Source organism: Panthera leo, chromosome C2, assembly GCF_018350215.1.
Source record: "Panthera leo isolate Ple1 chromosome C2, P.leo_Ple1_pat1.1, whole genome shotgun sequence".
NCBI lineage: Eukaryota > Metazoa > Chordata > Mammalia > Carnivora > Felidae > Panthera > Panthera leo.
In genome coordinates this window covers 148,895,933-148,915,733 of record NC_056687.1, presented here as the reverse complement: position 1 = coordinate 148,915,733, position 19,801 = coordinate 148,895,933, and the positions used below count along the sequence as shown (strand labels likewise).

Sequence of the window (19,801 nt, the reverse complement as noted above, 5' to 3'; positions counted from 1 at the left end):
AAAATGAATTTTCTGGGGCGCCTGGGTGGCGCAGTCGGTTAAGCGTCCGACTTCAGCCAGGTCACGATCTTGCGGTCCGTGAGTTCGAGCCCCGCGTCAGGCTCTGGGCTGATGGCTCAGAGCCTGGAGCCTGTTTCTGATTCTGTGTCTCCCTCTCTCTCTGCCCCTCCCCCGTTCATGCTCTGTCTCTCTCTGTCCCAAAAATAAATTAAAAACGTTGAAAAAAAAAATTAAAAAAAAAAATGAATTTTCTCTTTTACTGAACTATAGTTGACCTACAATGTTACATCAGTTTCAGGTGTGCAGCATAAAGATTCGACTTTTCCATACTTTATGCTGTGTTTAGCTCAAGCGTCTGTCACATTACGACACTATTACAGTACCATTGACTCTATTCCCTGTGATGCATCTTTCACCCCATGATTTGTTCGTTCCATAACTGGAAGCCTGTGCCTGCCTCCCCTTCCCCTTCACCCATGTTGCCCAAGCCCGCCTCACCTCTAGACTTCTTTCTCCAACTTCTTCCCGCTCCCATAGCATTCGAGATTTTGTGGCAACTGTGCTTTAATTTCAAGGTATTAATTTTATATACATTTAAATAATTTCTTCATAACCGGTGCATTAAACATTCTCATCATATTATTAAATGTTATCCCGACTTCAAATTACACCAGTTTCAATGTTTACCATTATTTTTTAAATAAACTTATTTTAGAATAGTTTTAGAGTCATAGAAAAATTATGAGGATGGCATAAATGCTTCTCATGCCCCATGCTGAATTTTCTCTTAATGTTGTTTTTTTTTTTTTGAGAGAGAGAGAGAATGAGCAGGGGAGGGGCAGAGAGAGGGAGACACAGAATGTGAAGCAGGCTTCAGGCTCTGAGCTGTCAGCACAGAGCCCAATGTAGGGGCTTGAACTCATGAGCCATGGAATGGTGACCTGAGCTGAAGTTGGATGCTTAACCAAATGAGCCACCCAGGTGCCCCTGAATTTTCTCTTTAAAAACCCTTTATGGCATGTTTGTCACAGATATTAATACATAACTAAGGCCCATGTTTTATTCAGATTTCCTTGGTTTTTATCAAATGTCCAGGATATCATCCAGGATACCATGTGACATTTAATTGTTGTGTCTCCTTATGCTTCTCTTGGCTATGGCGATTTCTCCGATTTTCCTTGTTTTTGATGACCTTGACAGTTTTTTTTTTCAAAGAAGTTTTACTTTTTTTAATGTTTATTTATTTTTTCTTGAGAAAGAGAGAGAGAGATAGAGTGTGAACAGTATAGAGGCAGAGAGAGAGAATCCTAAGCAGGCTCCGTATCCACAGCATAGAGCCTGATGCGGGGCCCTGAATTCGTGACCTGTGAGATCATGACCTGGGCCGAAACCAAGAGTCGGCCGCTTAACCGACGAAGCCACTCAGGCCCCCTGACCTTGACAGTTTTGAAGAATACGGGTTAGGTATTTTTAGAATGTGACTCACTTGAATTTGTCTGATATATTTCTCATGATTCGACTGGGGCTATGGGTTGGGGGAGGAAGCCCACAGAGGCGGAGTGCCCTTCTCATGGCTTCGTATGAAGGGTACGTGCCATCAACATGACTTATCACTCACTGGTGATGTAAGCCTTGATCACCTGCCAGAGGTGGTGTTTACCAGGTTTCCCCACTGTATAGTGACTCTTTTTTCCCCTTCTCTACTGAACTCTCTGGAAGGAAGTCACTATATTTAGCCCACACTTCCAGAGTGGGAAGTTATGTTTCACCCCGTTGAGAATGGAGATCTACACACTTAAATTGGAATTCCTCTGTTTGGGAGATTTGTCTCTTCCTCCCCATATATTTATTTATTCAATCATTTATTTATGTCACTGTGTATTTATGGATATTTATTTTTCACTTTGGGTTATAATCCAAATTACTCAATACCACCTTATTTTTTGGTCAAACTGTTTCAGCTTGGGCTACTGGGAATTCCTTTAGATGACCCCTGGGTTGTGTTGACGTAGCGCATTACTGTGGTTTTTGTTTTGTTTTGTTTTTGAACACTTCTTATTTTCTGGCCTTACGAGATGCTCCAGGCACAAAGTCTATTTTATCATTATTGTCTTGTATGTCATCTTTTAGCCTCTTTATTCGCATCTATGTTTGTTTGTTTTCCTAGAGTACATCCTCAAGGAAGATTGGTGTCTTGTTTCGATAAGTAAACACAAATTTGTTAAAATTTTAAGGGTAAATAGGAAAGAAACAGAAACAGGTGGTGAGGCCTTCAACCCACTGAGGTGGGGAGGAAAAGAATCCATAAAATGTGTTCTATCCAGCAAACTTTGGAAATGGAGGGGAAAGGAGGAAACAAGGACCTCGTCAAGTTTCCTCAAGTTGGGTGTCATCTCTCCCATTTGGCACTGGGATGTGCGACCCTGGAGGTTGTTCTACGTGAGGCTTGAGAATGGAAGCAGACTCCAGCCTGAGTTCTTTTCAGGAGGAAGATCCACCCTTTCTGCAGCTTGTCCAAGACCGTGAGACACGGGAGCTCCCTCGCTCTGCCCTTGCCTGTGTGTTCTTCTCGGCAATAATGTCGTCCCATGTGCGATGGGGTGGCTCTGTGTCCCATCCCATGGGATGACTCAAGTAAAATGAAAGCCACGAGCACTTCATTCCTGTTTTTGAAAGTCCTTCTTTGTCACCTCAGCTAACAAATAGGCTTAGTGCCTTTTTTAAAGAGCCCTGTGCTGCTGTGTCATCAATATAATTGGTCCTTGTGGGGTGGGCTCACAGGGTGGGGTGGGTTCTCTTCAGGAGGAAGAGAACAAACTGTTTTGCCCACCATAGTCCCTTAGCTAACTGGGCTTCATCTGTGCCAAGGTCTTTTATCCTACATGGGGGTTGTTTCTTACTGGCTTATTTAATCCTAAAGTCTAGTCGGAGAAACAGGAGCCTATTCATATTGGGTCAACTACTTTATATTGCTAAATGTGGTAAATTTAGTAACACCAGGGGGAAAATGTTCTACTTGCTGAGGCTGAGCAGTGCAAGATTGTTACTTTTGTTTCCTTTCCAGAGCCCTTGGCAGGGCAGAAACACTGATCCTGCCTCTTCCCACCTTATCTCCCAGTGTGACGCAATCATAGAGTGTCTAAAGAAGTTTCCAAGAGGTTCTTTGTTTTGCTTTGACAGTTTCCAACATAACCTGTGCTAAGCACAAACACTGACCAGTATGCATAAGAGTCACGGGCAGGATAAGCGTCCTAGTTGGGGTTCCCCCCCCACCACCACCAAAAAGCCCCAGAGAGTTCAAGCAATATATTTGGTGATCCCAAGAGACATGGGCAAGAGAGCAGAGAAGTGAGACAGGGAAAGAAAGACGGCCAATGAAGGCTGTTTTATCAAGGAAAAATAACTGGAGCTTCATCACATGGAGGAAATCTGGGAGCCCGCATAAAATGTGCATTGTCCTAAGGTGCTAGGGATCAGAGACTTCTGGGACAAGGTCCCCCAGAGCTTCCAGGCCACTGTACTGAGGAGGGCAGCCTTCAGTGGTCAGAAGAGGCAGTCTGCAGAAGGCGGGCAGGCGCTGGCAGTTGGGCACTGGCTGCGCTAACCGGTGAGGCCACAGGACATTTGGGCGGAGTGCCAAGTGTGTCCCTCACATCACGTTTTCGCAATTAAGTTAATTCAGATGTCATAACACAGTGCAATGGTGATGCCTGTTCCTTGCCTGATGGTGAGCATCTTTCCTCGCTAACAGGCCCCGAGTCTCTATAGTCATATGACCCGGCTGAGCCAATCGTATGACCTGATGCTTCCTGGTGAAGCACAAAGTGAGCTTCACATAAGCTTATAATTTGAACTGATAAAGCAATTTTTTTCTTTATAATTTTCAAAAGGACACAAAATAAACGAAATGAAAAAACACATTTGGGTATGTGCCCATTTGTCAGACCCCCTGTGGCAGGAAACGCTAGCTGAGCACCAAAATCTATTCTCCCCTTCTTCCTGGTTGCCCAGCTAGACTACATTTCCCAGCCTCCCCGCAGTGTCGGTGGCATGTAACTAAGACCTGTAGCCAGTGAAATTTGAGTGGTGGTGATACATGTGTTCCTGCCAGGCCTGGCTCATGGGACCTCCCCTACAGGCACCTCCATGCTCTTTCCCCGAGCCCTTCCCTGAGTTGCTGGCCATGCCCAGGATGACCCAAGATGGCAGAGCCACAGTTGGCCCATTCAGTCCACAATCAGTCCTTTATGTGGAACAGAGCTCCTCTACCAATCTGGAATTACTCTAGATTGTTACTTGAGCAAAAGACAAACCATTGTGTTGGACCATTACATTTTACGTTTACTTATTACATCAGTTTAGCCCACTCTAACTAATACACTCCCTGATATCCCTCCTTGGACCTCCATGGGCCCTGGAGGAAGAATCCATGCTCAGTGGAAAATAAAGCAAAACATGAACATACACCACTAGGAAACAGGCAGCTAGGAGAATATTGGCCACACATAAAACATTATGCACCAGAAACTCTTCCAGGCATATGAATTTGAAAAGATGTAGATGGGAGTAAGTAAAGAATTAAAATAGCAGAGGTAGTTTTCTATCAGGATAAACAGAGAGTGAGACTCTTTAGTTTGGAAAGAGAATAGATGAGCTCAAAGTCCATGCAAGCCTGAGGTTTAGCTGGTTGGAGTCAACAGAGTCAACCAATGAAGTGTGGAATCAAAGGACTTGGAGATAAGAAGTCATTTTGTGACAATATTAACTGATATGAACAAATATACCATAATCAGAAAGTAATATAGGACACTCATTAACTTGAGAATAATACTGTAGATCTTTTTAAAAATTTTTTAATGTTTATTTTAGAGAGAGAGAGGAAGAGAGAGAGAAAGAGAGAGAGAGAGAGAGAGAGAGACTGTGGGTGGGGAAGGGCAGAGAGAGAGGGAGACAGAATTCCAAGCAGGCTCCAGGCTCTGAGGTGTCAACACAGAGCCCGATGCGGGGCTCTAAATCACGGACGGAAAGATTATGACCTGAGCCAAAGTCAGACACCCAACTGAATGAGCCACCCACGTGGCCCAATACTGTAGATCCTGAAAACAAATAGGATCTAGTAGGGTTTTGATAGACGGTTGCTTCATAATGGGTTGCGGAAGAGAAGTTAAGGATAGTCAGAACATATTCTCAAGATCTTTTAACGCTGATATAAAAACCGAAAATGGCTACATTCTCCACGCCACAACAAAGCAATAAAATGAGAATCCTTGAGTGCATTCTGGGTCAGATGATTCTTTGGTTAGATTCTGAAAGATTGATCATCCAACAAATAATTACTGAGCAATTACTATGTTCTAGACATTGTGCTGAGATTACATGTTGGAATAAAACTACCTTAGGACTCAAGAGAGAGAAGGCAGAAAATAAACAATAATGAGGACATTTTATAATATATTAAAATGTGCTACATAAGAAAAAGTAGAGGAGGGCCAGGGGAATTGGGGTGCCTGAGGGAAAGACGTGGCAATATTGAATGAGATGGTCCCAGGAGGCGTCGCTGGGAAGATGAAGGGAAGGGCCGTGTGGAGGAAGGGAATTCTGGGCGAAGGGAACAGTGATGAGTTGAGAATGTCCTTGGATGTTCAAGCAATGGTGAAGAGATTCATTGTGTCCGGGCAGTGAAATGAGTGAGTTGGAAAGAAGAGAAAAATGAGGTGGACCCTTATTTTCTGGGGGAAGTCAGCACTTTTAAGAGAGGAGGACCATGAAATGAGTCACATTTTACAGGGACATTGGCTCTTGTGCTGACATGGGACTGTGGGGAAGGGAGAGGAAGAAGGCAGCGAGCAAGGAGTTAGGAGGGATCCAGGGGAGATGGCGGTGGTTTGGAGTAGGTTGGAAGCAAGGAAGGTGGTGAGAAGTAGTTTCTGGATTCTATTTTGAAGGTAGAACCGACACACTTCCTGATAGGTTGGGAACAAAGAGAAGTTAAAAATGATCACTCTGGTTTGTGGTCTGAGCAACCGAAATCTCTTAAGACTGGAAAAGTAGAACCTGGGGCAGGACCAGGAGTTCAGCTGAGTACATCACAAGGATGCTTGTTAGACATCCAGAGGGCAACGCCAATTAGGAAGTTTGTCTACATGAGTGTGGGGTTCAGGAGGGAGAGTCAGAGCTGGAAGTGTGAAGTTGGGAGCTATCCATGCATAGATGGTGTTTAGAGCCTCGGAACTGACGCCAGATGCAATACAGAAGTTAGTGGTATTAATCCATTTTTTGTTCTTACTTCCAAGGACCCCACGATCAACTGGTCGGTGTGATACACGTAAGGCTACATGTCTTGAGCCTCGGAGTCCTTTCCCATCCCAATCCTAACCAAGACTGAGGATGATTCTCCTTTACTTTGTAGGAGGATGAAAACAAAGTGTTCAGTCACTCATATGGGGCTAGAAGCCTGGATTGATTCCGATTTTGTCAATAGTGTATGACGTTGGGTAAGTTAATTAACTTCTCTGAGGCTCCATTTTCTGATTCCATTTTTTTAAAGTTTATTTATCTATTTTGAGAGAGAAAGAAAGCACGAGTAGGGGAGGGACAGAGAGAGAGGAAGAGAGAGAGAATTCCAAGCAGTTTCTGTGCTGTCAGTGCAGAGCCTGATGCGGGGCTCGAATCCACAAACCATGAGATCATGACCTGAGCCGAAGTTGGATGCTTAACTGAGCCACCCAGGTGCCTCTCTCATCTCATTGTTTTTTGGGAGGTTTTTTGTTTGCTTTTTAAATTTATTTTAGAGAAAAAGAATGTGAGTGTGGCAGAGGGGCAGAGGAAGAGAGAGAGAGAATCTTAAGCAGGTTCCGCACTCAGCACAAAGCCTTTATTGGGCTGAATCCCACAATCCTGAGGTTATGACTTGAGCTGAAATCAAGAGTCAGATGCTCAACCAACTGAGCCACCCAGGTGCCCCTCATTCCTTTTTTAAAAAGTTTATTTATTTATTTATTTATTTATTTATGTATTTAATATTAAATATATTTTATTGTCAAGCTGCTTTCCATACAACACCCAGTGCTCATCCCAACAGGTGCCCTCCTCAATGCCCATCACCCACTTTCCCCTCCCCCACACCCCCATCAACCCTCTGCTCTCAGTATTAAGAGTCTCTCATGGTTTCCCTCCTTCCCTCTCTGTAACTTTTTTTCCCCCCTTCCCCTCCCCTCTGGTCTTCTGTTAAGTTTCTCAGGATCCACATATGAGTGAAAACATATGGTATCTGTCTTTCTCTGTATGACTTATTTCATTTAGCATAACACTCTCTAGTTCCATCCACATTGCTACAAAAGGCCATATTTCATTCTTTCTCATTGTCAAGTAGTATTCCATTGTGTATATAAACCACATCTTCTTTATCCATTTGTCAGTTGATGGACATTTAGGCTCTTTCCATAATTTGGCTATTGTTGAAAGTGCTGCCATAAACATTGGCGTACAAGTGCCTCTATGCATGAGCACTCCTGTATCCCTTGGGTAAATTCCTAGCAGTGCTATTGCTGGGTCATAGGGTAGATATATCTTTAATAAAAAAAAATGTTTATTTATTTATTTTGAGAGAGAGAGAGAGAGAGAGAGAGTGAGCAGGGTAAGGGGCCAAGAGAGAGAATCCCAAGCAGGCTCTGCACTGTCAGCACAGAGCCCAACTTGGGGCTCGATCCCAGGAACCATGAGATAATGACTTGAGGGAAAAATAAAATATTGGACAATTAACCAACTGAGCCACCCAGGTGGCTCAGTCCTAAACCGCAGATGATAATGGCTATCACAAAGAGTTGCTGTGAAAAATCAATGAATTGATGCGATTCAAGTACTTAGTACAGGGCTTGGTGCACATATGTACTTAATAAATGTTAGATTAAAACACCGAGCTAAGACATTCAGTGAATGGGGATATAACGATTGGACTTTTGCTCTTGTGGAATGGCGGCAGGTTCAAGTTCTTTTCTTGGAGGATGTGTGTGTGGGAGGTGAGTAGGTGACTAGGTGAGGGGTCCCTGATCATTTGGGGTGCTCTCAGGCTGAGCTGATGCTTTATAGTTTCCCACATCTTTATTAAATGAGTGGAAAACACCCTCCCTTCTTTTTTTCACATAGTAACTGAAATAGTTACTAGAAATGATTGCTTTTAATTAACCTTCGGTTTTGTGACCCTTTGCTACATGCTCCCAGTTGAATTTTGGGAACCCACTTACATCACAGTGGGATTGTGCTGTGTTCCTCAAGTGTTACTGGTAACAGTGGTGGTGGTAGAGGTTGAGGCTGTGGGTGAGCCCCCCAGCTGGCCCCGAAATGGTCTAGGTTTCCTCCACCTGGCACGGGCCCGTGGTCTGGCTCTTTCCTGAAACCCCACCACGGGGCCAGTTACTGAACGTCTTTCTCACTTCTGTGTCCTCGTCTGATGCTGCCCCCTGCCCTTTGAAAGATTGGTTCCTATTCCTCCTCTGGGTCACCTCCTTAGATAGATCCTCCCTGACCGATCAATCTATCATAAATCCTATCATTCTACTTCTCGTGCCCTTTCTTCTAACCTGCGTCACAAACTAACTGAATGTGCAGGTGTATCATGTTATCTGACTCTTCTGGACCTGAAGGTCCGTAAGGCCAAGCCTTTACCTTTTTTGTTCACTATCCAATACCTGAGGCACGCACATGCACGCGTGCACACACACACACACACACACACACACACACACACACAATGTTGAAAATACCCACCCTCAAGTTCTTCTCTAAAACTGCTTTTGAGGAGAACCCAAGCCAACAAAGCTAGCATTTTAATTCTTTTGTCAGGTCATTTTCTGTATTTCCATCTTGGGTCCCCGGCTGTATTTTGGGTTACTAAAGGGCAGGCATCAGATATTCTTTTTTTGTATTTTCCCACAGCTACTTATTCAGGGCCTGGCAAATATCAGCGTAGATACGTTGATTTTGATTTGATTTGACAGAAGAAAAGAATACAGTGGCTTTTTGCGCCCCAAAGGAGGCCAGAATCACTTCTGGTGCAGAGACCTCTGCCTAATGCTGGATAAGGCTGGGACCTGCCTTAGTATGCAATTAGTATTTTCTCTTCCGTATACTCATCCAGCCTTTCTCCCAGGTCCCTGTACCCTTGATTTCCAGAAGCAGCAGGTCACAAGCTGCTGAAGTAGCACAGGGCCCACAGCTGGGGGCTCAGTCAAGGGGCCCTGCCTGCCACCTGCTCCCTCCAGGCTGGAAGTGACAGAGGGAAACCAGCCTGGCCTCCTCAGGGGTGGGATGCCCATGTCTGTCATCTGGTGCTGGAAACAGGATGTCAGGACCCTATGCCCACAAGGCCAGAGTCAGGGACTCAAAATGAATGAACGGATGACTTTAAAATTTGGCACCCCGCTTGACTGAATCTCATGGATATAGAGAGTGACAGGCAGCTGGTAAAGGTGCAAAGAGCATTGGACATATTCGGCAGGCAAGGGTTGTAGTTATGGGTCTACCACTAATTTGATGCTCCTTTGGTCGTGTACCACTTTTCTGCCCACAGTTTCCTGAAAATGAGAAGGTTGGACCAGATGATCTCAAAGATTCCCCAGCTCTAGTGTTCTTAAGTTACAGAACTGGAAGGAACCTGATCCATCATTTATACTTCAAATAGTCTTTTTTTTCCCCCCTTAAAAAAACCTCACTGTTGGTAACAGCCCTACGTCTACTCTAAACCCGCAAGGAGACAGTGCCAGCACATTTGCTCTTACATATTCCCAGGCAGCTTTGTTTATCTGTGTACCGACCTGACATTTACATGGTCATTTCTTTTGTAACTGAAATTTTTATTGCGATCATTGTAGAATCACATTTAGTCGTAAGAAATAATACACTTCACCCAGTTTCCCCAATGATCACATTTTGGAAAACCTTAATATGTTATTACAACTAGGATATTGACATGGATATAATCCACCTACCTTATTCAGATTTCCCCAGTTTTACTTGTACTTATTTAAGCGTGTATAAGTTCTACATAAATTGGATCACCGGTTCTAAAGCCACAAGTTCTGATACCAGAAGGATCTCTTGTGTTGCCCTTCTACATACCTTGCCTTCCTCCTGGCCCACCTCATCCCCTATTTGGTTTCTCAAAAATCTTATTTGGAAATATTTCAAATGTGCAGAAATGCTTTAGTACACTCTGTACCCAGATTCACTGATTGTTAATATTTTCTCCCATTTACTCTACCATTTTTCCTATCAACGTGTTTTTTTTCTGAATTACTTGAAGTTTAAATTGCACACATCATGTCTGCACACTTCAGTGTGTATTTCTTTTAAAATTTTTTGATGTTTATTTATTTTTGAAGGAGAGAGAGACAGAGTGTGAGCATGGGAGGGGAGCAGAGAAGGAGACACAGAATCCAAAGCGGATCCAGGCTCTGAGCTGTCAGCACAGAGCCCGACGCGGGGCTCGAACCGGTAAACCACGGGATCATGACCTGAGCCGAAGTCAGAGGCCCACGCGACTGAGCCACCCAGGTGCCCCCTCAGTGTGTATTTCTTTTTTTTTTTTTTAATTTTTTTTTCAACGTTTTTTATTTATTTTTGGGACAGAGAGAGACAGACAGAGCATGAACGGGGGAGGGGCAGAGAGAGAGGGAGACAGAGCATGAACGGGGGAGGGGCAGAGAGAGAGGGAGACACAGAATCGGAAACAGGCTCCAGGCTCCGAGCCATCAGCCCAGAGCCCGACGCGGGGCTCGAACTCACGGACCGCGAGATCGTGACCTGGCTGAAGTCGGACGCTTAACCGACTGCGCCACCCAGGCGCCCCACAGTGTGTATTTCTAAGAATAGGGATGTTCTTCTGCAGGACCATAGGACAAGTTGTCAACAGCAGCAAATTTAACATTGATCCAATACTTTAACCTACTATCAGGATTCCAACTTTGTCCATTGAAATATCCTTTATAGCATTTCCTTTCCTTACACATTACATTAAGGATCACATTAAGCTGTCACGACTTTTTAGCAACCTTAAATCTGGAACATTTCCAAGCCTCCTTTTGTCTTTTACGATGTTGACATGTTTGAAGAATACAGCCCCTACCTGCCCCTTTTTAATAGATGTTCCTCATTTGGGGTTGGTCTAAGGTGTCATCATCAGATTCAGGTTGTTGGTTCTCCCTGGAATACCGCACAGGTGATGTGTTCTGAAGACATGATCTCCGTCTGCTCTCATTGGTGATGTTAATTTTGACCACCTGGTGAAGGAAGATGTTGTCCACCTGCTCCTTTGTAAATGTCCCCCTTGCTGTTATAAGCCTCAACCATCTATATGGAGAGACACGTTAAGCCAAGGAAATATCTGTTCCCCAGCAACATCCGCTCTACCGTTAGCATCCATTGATGATTCTGGCCTGAACCAGTCTTTACCGCACCCTTCAAATCCTCTACGAGTATTTGAAACTAGGTTTTCTATGCTTCAGCTTCCTTGCGTGTTTGGTTCTGGTCAGAATCCTCTCCGTGTCTTCCCAATGACCTCTACGACCTTTGGGCAAAGAGTGGGCCGAATTAGTAGACTCAGCGGTCTCAACTGGAAATGAGCTAATGTGGGTTGTTCCGCGTTAAACTGTCCACCGGCGATTTGCATAGTACAGTGGCTTGTGAACACTTCCTGTATCCTTTTCGGATTCCGCCCGCCACCCCCGCCGCCCCCCTGCTTCGGTGGCATTTTGTTCAGACTGCCATCAACAACTCCCGTGCCCCTGTCCCCTGGCTCTGCCCTCCCCCTGTTGAAGCCTCAGGGTTGCTTCCCTAGGAGACTGCCCGACCTGCAGGAACGCCACGCCTGGACTTCATTGCTTTGGTGGCAAACTGCACGCGCGAGTCCCGTGCTCCCCTTAGATTGACCCTAGACGGACAATAAGCGCGCAAGTGATAGAAAAAGCGCGCGGGGAACGGTAGGATAGCTTTTCCCCACCCAGGTATTCCGCTGGGTACCTCTCCGAGCCCGGCCGCAAAGGGCAAGGCGCAGGGCAGGCCTAGGGCCGCGGCCGCAGGGCAAAGGGGCGCGGCTGGCGGCAGCCGGAGCGCGATCCCCCGGGCGAGCATCCTGGAGGGCGGCCCGCAGGTGGCGGCGCGGGCCGGCGGGCGGGGCGGTGGAAGGGGAGGGCTCGGCGCGCGTCCGGCGGTGACGGCAGCGCGGAGGGGAGGTGCGAACCGCCCGCCCGCCCGCCCGCTCGGGAGCCATGGCGAGAGGCCGCGCCGCGGCGCCCGCATCAGTGCCCGCGTCTGCAGCAGCGCCCCCGCCCGCCGCCCCGGGGCCCACCCCGCCGCCGTCCCCGCGCGCCCCGAGCCCGTGACGCCCGCGCGCCGCGAGCCAGGCGCCCCCCCTCCCCCCGGAGAGGGGCTGCGCGCGGGAGGGAGCGCGGGGCAGCCGAGCACCCCGACGACCCCCGCGTCCCGGAATCCCGGACCCCGAGCCCGCGAGCGCCAAGTCGGCGGCGGGCAGCAGGGGGAGGGGGCGCCGAAGCCGAGCCCCGCCGCGTGCACCCCGGTGCCGCCCGGCCGGCTGCTGCGGAGGGAACCGGAGCCGCCGGGCGGCGGGGGGCCCGGCCGGGGACAACGGGGAGGAGGAGGCGGCCGGCAGAGTCGAGCGCTCGGGTAGCCCCGCGCGGGAGGCCCCCGGGACCGCGCCGGCCGCGGGGCCGCGCTCCGAGCGCAGCTCGCAGGTAAGACCCGGGTCCGCGCGTCCAGCTGGGGTGGGGGCGGGGGGAGGAGGGACACGGGTGTTCGGGGAGTGTGGGCCCGTGCTGCGGTGGCGGGAGACGGTGGGCTCCGGGGCCCTGAGGGGCAGTCCCCCTCTGGCATGGACCACACCTGAGGGAGGCCTCCGTGGGGCCCAAAAAGGTGCCCACAGGGCATGGTGGCGGTCACACCGCGTGGCCTGGATTCCGCGCTCCGGCACTCTCGAGAGGACAGTGAGGCGACCTTCAGAGAGCCCCGAGCTGAGCCCCGAGCTGAGCCCGGCCAGAGCGCGAGCAGCACCCCGGTCCCCACTCAGCCGCAAAACTTAACGTAAATGACATCTTCTGGTGGGTCCGGGACCGGACGGGTGGCTTTTAGGACCCTTCCTTTCCATTCTGAGACTTAACAAGTTCACTTCTGTCACTGTTTGGACATGAGTTTTTAAATCCTTTTTGAATCTACCAGGTCAGCGTCTTGCAGGTAAAAACAAACGTAACGAAATGTAGTTTTTTTCTTTTGTGGAGTTGTGTTTAGGGAAGCACAAGTGAAAAGCCCAGCTGCTCCTAGGGCTGGCGCTGGTTGCGCACTCCCGGTTCAGCCCGCGTTTTAAACCCTTCCCTGTACTTGCTCAGAAACACATCAGCGTTCCCTTTGAGCACTTCCGAAGTACGAGTGTTTAGGCCTCTGATTTTTTTTTTTTAAGTTGCTTTCTGATATTCTCCACCAGAACTTAATTGCTTCAAACAAATGTGTGAACATCGTCGGTGTTGTCTGCAAGTCTGTAGGCAGAATGAGTCCCCTTTCCTGGAGCATCGTTTGTTTATCTGTGGCAGGGAGTGACAGACTGGGTCCTTTTCAGTTTCCAATTACAAGACCAGCAGAGACTGAGCCTTGCTCAGCTCTGAGCACTCTGCGCAGGGGAGGGTCTCCCCAGTTCCAGTGGAGGGTCTCCCCAGTTCCAGTGGAGGGTCTCCCCAGTTCCAGTGGAGGATGATAGGCAAGCCGTCTTGCTGGCAATTTGAGTTGGACCTGGAGTGACAGCATCTCTCTCTCTCTCTCTCTCTCTCTCTCTCTCTCTCTCTCTCAGTTCGGAAAGTGTGCCCTTTGATCTCTGACCACAGCTTTATCACAGAGGTGCCCAGACAAGCGTAGGCTGAGCCGCCTGGAGAGCTGAGCAGGGCTCAGGGGTAATGAGCTGGGTTAGAAAGCCCATGTCCGTGTGCAGCAGGTTTGACAAGAGTTGGGTCTCACCTTGGCCCCAGTGTGAGCTGGTTCCTGGTTGACTCCCCAGGGGCCTGTGAGATTTGGTTACCCTAGCTCTTCCTGGAGGGTGTCTCTACCCTGGCTGTGTGGCTGGTGCTCCTAAAAGGGCCAGGCCTTTGAATGGGAAACCGGGATTCAAATTCCAGCCCCTCTCTCTTTACTGGCTTTGTGACCTTGGGCCCAGATTTAACCTCTCTGACCTGGCTTTCCCCCTCTCTGGGGTTGCCTGCCTCCCCGGAACAAACATGCATTGGATTGTTGCAGGGATTACAGAGTGTTTTCAATGAAAGTGTTTGTAAAAGTTTGACTACACGACATGGGACGTTTTCAGGTCTCCTTGCAACATGATTAGGGATGTGACTGGTAACCCTTTTCAGCTCTAACAGGGATAATAAAGCAGATATTATAATACTAATTATCATCTTTCTTATGGGTTTACCGGGAAGGTCAAATCAGATCATTGAAAAGGGCTCTGAAACTAGAGCAATATTTCTGTTGCAAGGAGTTCCTAAGCCATCAGTTTCCAAACCAACAGCACCTATGTCTCCATCTGATGTGGACTGTCTTTTAGTCGTTGCTTTCTGAGCCCCTGCCTCTGACCTTGCACACAGAAGGTCTCTAATTGTTAGGTGACTTTTTTTTTTTTTTCCTATTAAAGTTTTATTTACTTTTGAGAGAGAGCGTGAGCGGGGGAGGGACAGAGAGGGAGACACAGAATCTGAAACAGGCTCCAGGTTCTGAGCTGTCAGCACAGAGCCCGACACGGGGGCTCAAACTCAGGAACCGTGAGCTCGTGACCTGAGCCGAAGTCGGACGCTTAAGCAACTGAGCCACGCAGGCACCCTGTTAGGTGACTCTTGAGTTGACCATCTCATGTATGTTCTTAGATGTTATTTTATGGTCTTGAGAGAGTGTCTTTTGTCTACAGACACACTGTTGAATGGGGCTTCTGGTTCCTCCCCACGTTGTTTGCCTTCTTTTTGAACAAGTATTACCTATTCTGAACAAGTATTACCTATTCTGACTTGCCTTCTTATTAGGTGTATCCAAATGGAGGCCATCTGCCGTGTTGAAAAATTCAAAGTTTTAGTGGAGAGACAGTAACTAACAGCATACGTGTAAATCTGGATGCCTCCAAGCTATGTGTAATACCAATGATGTGCAGCTGCTTAAAGAGATGCTTTGGCATGTGTTTTATGAAGGGACATGTGGCTTTATTATTCATTGAGAAGCTCATTTAATTACATGTTTGTTAGTAGTGCACCCGAGGCGGAAGAGGGTGGAACACAGGTGGAAGGCGAGCTCTTGACATCCTTGTTTGGGCTTCTGGTCCTGCATTTGAGGAAAGGCTGCTCCCAGCCTCACCTGGTTAGTGGGAAGAGGGCTGTAACTCTCTTTGAAGACAAGCGAATAGCAGTGACTTTTTTTTTTTTTAAGTTTATTTCTTTATTTTGAGAGAGAGAGAGGGAAAGAGAATCCCAAGCAGGCTTTGCACCATCAGTGGAGAGCCCGACGCGGTGCTCGAACCCACAGACTGCCAGATCATAACCCGAGCTGAAATCAAGAATTGGATGCTTAACCGGCTGAGCCACCCAGGCGCCCCGTGGCAGTGACTTCTAGTGACCACTCACAAGCCTTGGGAATCTTTTGGCCTCAGTGTCTCAAGCTGTGAAATGAGTTATATCGATATTTCTGAAGCTTGTCCTGTAACCTTCAGGGCAAAGAACTCTGGAAAGAGGGATATGGGAGGTGCAGCCTGAGGTTTCTGGCACATTTCAGTGAATTTTTCAATGTGAGTTCAGTGATTCCTTTAATGGAGAATAGGATGCAGGGTTCATCTGTTTTAATGTAAAAGATGCTTTAAATTGCTGCCTTGAGTCAAAAAGTACTTGAGGACGATGCACTTTTTCTCCCCCGAGGCTCTGGGGGGCTTCCCTGTGGCATGTGTACCCCAATTTGAGAATCTTGGAGCTGGATTATTTCTAGCAGCTTTGCTAGTTCCGGGCTTTATGATATGCTAGGACTGTTAAAAGCAGAAGGTACTCTCCTCCCAGAGGACATGGATTTTATAGTAAGAGCTGAAAAGGATGCTCTAGTATTGAAGGGAGGTAGGTGTATTATTGACTTAACCACGAGAGTATAAATTATCTGGATTTGAATGTTAAGGAAGACCATACTCTGGGTTTACAGGGGACTTTGAAATCTTTTTTTTTCTCCCCCCAAAATTTGTTGAAGATAACCGTGAACCTGTGGATCAAGTGATTTGACTTTTTCTGAAAAGTATTCCTTGTATCATACCATTCAGAACACTTCATTCTTTACTGCGCTCCTCCTTAATGATTAGACTTAGTTACTAGACAGTGAGATTGTCTTTTTTTAAGTTTATTTGTTTATTTTGAGAGACAGTGTGCATGGGAGGGGGAGAGAGGCAGAGACGGAGAGAAAATCCCAAGCAGGCTCTGCGCTGATGTGGGGCTCTATCTCACAAACCATGAGATCATGACCTAAGCCGAAATCAAAGAGTCAGACACTTAACCGACTGAGCCACCCAGGCACCCTGATAGTGAGATTATTATGATTAAAAGCTGCTGTCTCCTGGATTACGTTCACACAGATTAGCTATTGGCAGGTCCTACATTGGCTTACGTAGATGCAGGTTTGTATATGTCACTTAAAATGGGTATTGATTAGAACCAGGGTCAGGATTTTGATTTTCCTTCTCTAGGTTTGGGGAGGAAAAAGCATCTATGCACATGGAGAACCCTGGGATTTTCAAAGTTCTCCGTCACTTCTTCTGGTTGTTTTGGTAAAATCAAAAAGTCCTTCCAGGCAGTTCTTTAACATCAAGAGCCTATGCTGCGGGCCTGGGGTTTTATGATAGGAGCATTCTACGGGCTCTCACTATTTAAGTTTTGCAAAAAGTTGAGAAGGTGTGATCTAGTATAGGCTTGCCTCCTTTTATTATGCTCCTTATCAAATAATTTCCAGTTGGGGATATGGTCAAACAATAGTCTCCCGAGTGTTGCAGTAGGTTTGGGTTCACTTATGTTATTGAGTCATGAATTTGAACCCGAGGAAGCAGGTGAGCAATGAGGGCAGTCGTAGTTCAATCCTTGAAGTTGTCGGAAGACCTTTGGGAAACTTTTCCTGGGAGAGTGTAGGGAAAAAATTTCATTGAGACTCTTTATGCCTAAGGGGACCGAGAGTCCAGATTTATGGTGGGACCACTCGGCCGTGGCCTGGGTGGAGGAGGGCGATGTCCAAGAGAGGGGGATCCTGACTGTTGCCGGTCGTGCGTCTCCTTTGGTCCCCGCTGCCCTGGCCCCAGCTGGTTGCAGAAGCATAAGGCCTCACGATGCAGCCCATGGCAGGTGGGCCTCCAGTGCCAACCAGCATCACCTGGGCGCCCTGCACACCTACAGAGACCCACACGCAGCCCCAGACCTGCTAAGTCTGAATCTGCATTTTATTTATTTATTTAAAATTTTTTTTAATGTTTGTTTATTTTTGACAGAGAGAGAGCGCGCGGGCGCGCGCGCGCGCACACGGGTGGGGGAGGGGCAGAGAAAGAGACGCAGACTCTGAAGCAGGCTCCAGGCTCTGATTTGTCAGCACAGAGCCCGACCTGGGCCCGAACTCACGCGAGATCACGCGAGATCATGCGAGATCATGACCTGAGCCGAGGTTGGACGCTTAACCGACTGAGCCACCCAGGCGCCCCTGAATCTGCGTTTTAAACACATCTCTGGGTCGTACTGATGTTCAATGACCTCTTTCCCTTTTTGGGGTTCCCCAGAATGTTCTTCCCCCAGGCACAAGGCCAGACTTGGCATAGGTTGGGAAGAACACGTGGCCAGCACATCAAGTCCCCTGCGCACTGAGGGGCGCTGGGGCTCAGAGCTGGGTTCAACCTCTTGCCCGCCCCTGAAAGGACAGGGGTGGGGGCTTCTCAGAAGAGATCGCCGAGCCTGTTCCCTCCCCAGCGCCCACCTCTTCCCTGCAGCTGCGGGCAGAGACGTGTAAAATGGGAAGACCCAGGGAGGGAAGGGACACACGGTCGCCTCTCGATCAGCAGTGAGGAGAAGCAGTCCAAAACGTGGCCGTTTACCCCGCTTCCGGCCGCAGCACACGCCTGAAACGTGGGGTGATGTCTCGAGTTGTGAAAAATGTGCCAGAGCAGCAGTTCCCCCTAAGTGCTAGCCGTGTAGTTGGAGAGTCTACCGGACGCTCACCTCCTCTTTGTTGTGCCAGGTCACGGGACATTGCTAGACAGAGTGGCGGAGTGGAAGCCAGACAGAAGGTGGGGGGGTCTGACCCCAGCCTATAGGTAACCTTCCTCGCCCTCTCTTCTCCCCTCCCGCTTTCCCAGCAGCGACAGAGTTCTCGGTCTAGGGTGCCTCTTCCGAGACCTCACGTAGGGATGGGCGCAGGGAAGGCGCCTTTGCAGAATTCTTCTTTTCTTGCCCCAGACCCCCGTCTGAGAGATGAAGTACCTAATGTGTCGGCCCTCTTCTATTTCGTTTTAAAAAGTTGTGGCGAAATACACATAACAAAAATTCACCTCTGTAGCCATTTCCCAGTGGACGGTTTCATGGCATTAAATACGTTCACACGGTGGTGCAGGTAGCACATTCGTCCATCCTCCCCCCGTGTACCCACGAAACACTAACTCCCAGTTCCCTTGTCCCTCCAGCCTCGGGCGACCACCGTTCTACTTTCTGTCTCTGTGAGTTTACCTCTCCAGGTACCTCGTATAAGAGGAATCGTACGGTTTGCTCTTTTCTAGCCGGCTTTTCTCACTTAGCATAATGTCTTCGAGGTCCATCCACGTTGTAGCATGTACCAGAACGTCATTCCTTTTTCAGGCCGAATAATATTCCATTGTGTGTACGTGTCACATTTTATTTATCCATTCATCCATCTTTGGACGCTTAGGTTGCTTCAACCTTTTGGCCATGGTGAGTAATGCATCTATGAACATGGGTGTACAAATATCTGTTTGAGTCTTTGATTAACCTTCTTTTGGGTGGGTACCCACAAGTGGCATTGCTGGATCCATGGTAATTCTATGTTTCGTTTTTGAGGAAGCACCATACCTTTTTTTCTTGATGGCTGGATCATTGTTTTTGTCCTACCAGGAAAGCACAAGGGTTCCAATTTCTCTACATCCTCACCAACACTTGTTATTTTCAGTTTTGGTTTTGTTTTTTTCTTTTCTTTCTTTTTGTTGTTTTTTTTCTTTTTCTTTTTTTTTAATAGTCATCCAAATGGATGTGATGTGGTTATTTCTTTTCGTTAGTTTTGTTTTGTTTTGTTTTTTGGTTGTTTCTTTTGAGTCACTTTTCTCTATTCTGTTATTCTCTCCCCACTAGCCACAGTTTTTGCCCAGCTTTGAGCTATGGGGAATGCCTGAGAAGTAGAACTCTTGCTTCAGTCCTTGCTCCTAATTACCGTTTAACTCTGTGGGCATCGCACTGAATTTTACTTAGTAAGTGTGCTGGCACTCAGATTACTAAGGCTTCTAGAAGCTGCTGTCTGTGAGTTGATGATCCTTCCATTCTTCTCTCTCCTTTTTAATTTTGAATGGAAATTGGTGTTTTTGAGTTGGGGGAACAAGGTGGACAGCAGTAGAAAGCCAACTCAGTAAGGCAGGACATCACATTTTGCGATTCTGAGTCCAGCGTTCTAAGAATAAATTTCGTTTGCCTGTTGGACCTTGCCTTCGAGTGGCAGGTGTTTGTTTGGTGGTCTGACATCTGCAGGGGTCTGGCAGCAC

At 47.6% G+C, this 19,801-nt stretch overlaps 1 protein-coding gene across 1 annotated transcript in view; it reads left to right on the top strand.

The window, feature by feature from the left end:
• Nucleotides 1–12,263: 12,263 nt before the first annotated feature.
• The window catches only part of LOC122229364 (translation initiation factor IF-2-like), a 73,456-nt gene continuing 65,918 nt past the window's right edge, over nt 12,264–19,801 (top strand). Inside the window, exons 1-2 of the mRNA XM_042954387.1 lie at nt 12,264–12,304; nt 12,395–12,746. Of these exons, the coding sequence (XP_042810321.1) occupies nt 12,264–12,304; nt 12,395–12,746 (393 nt within the window). The remainder of the gene's footprint in view (nt 12,305–12,394; nt 12,747–19,801) is intronic.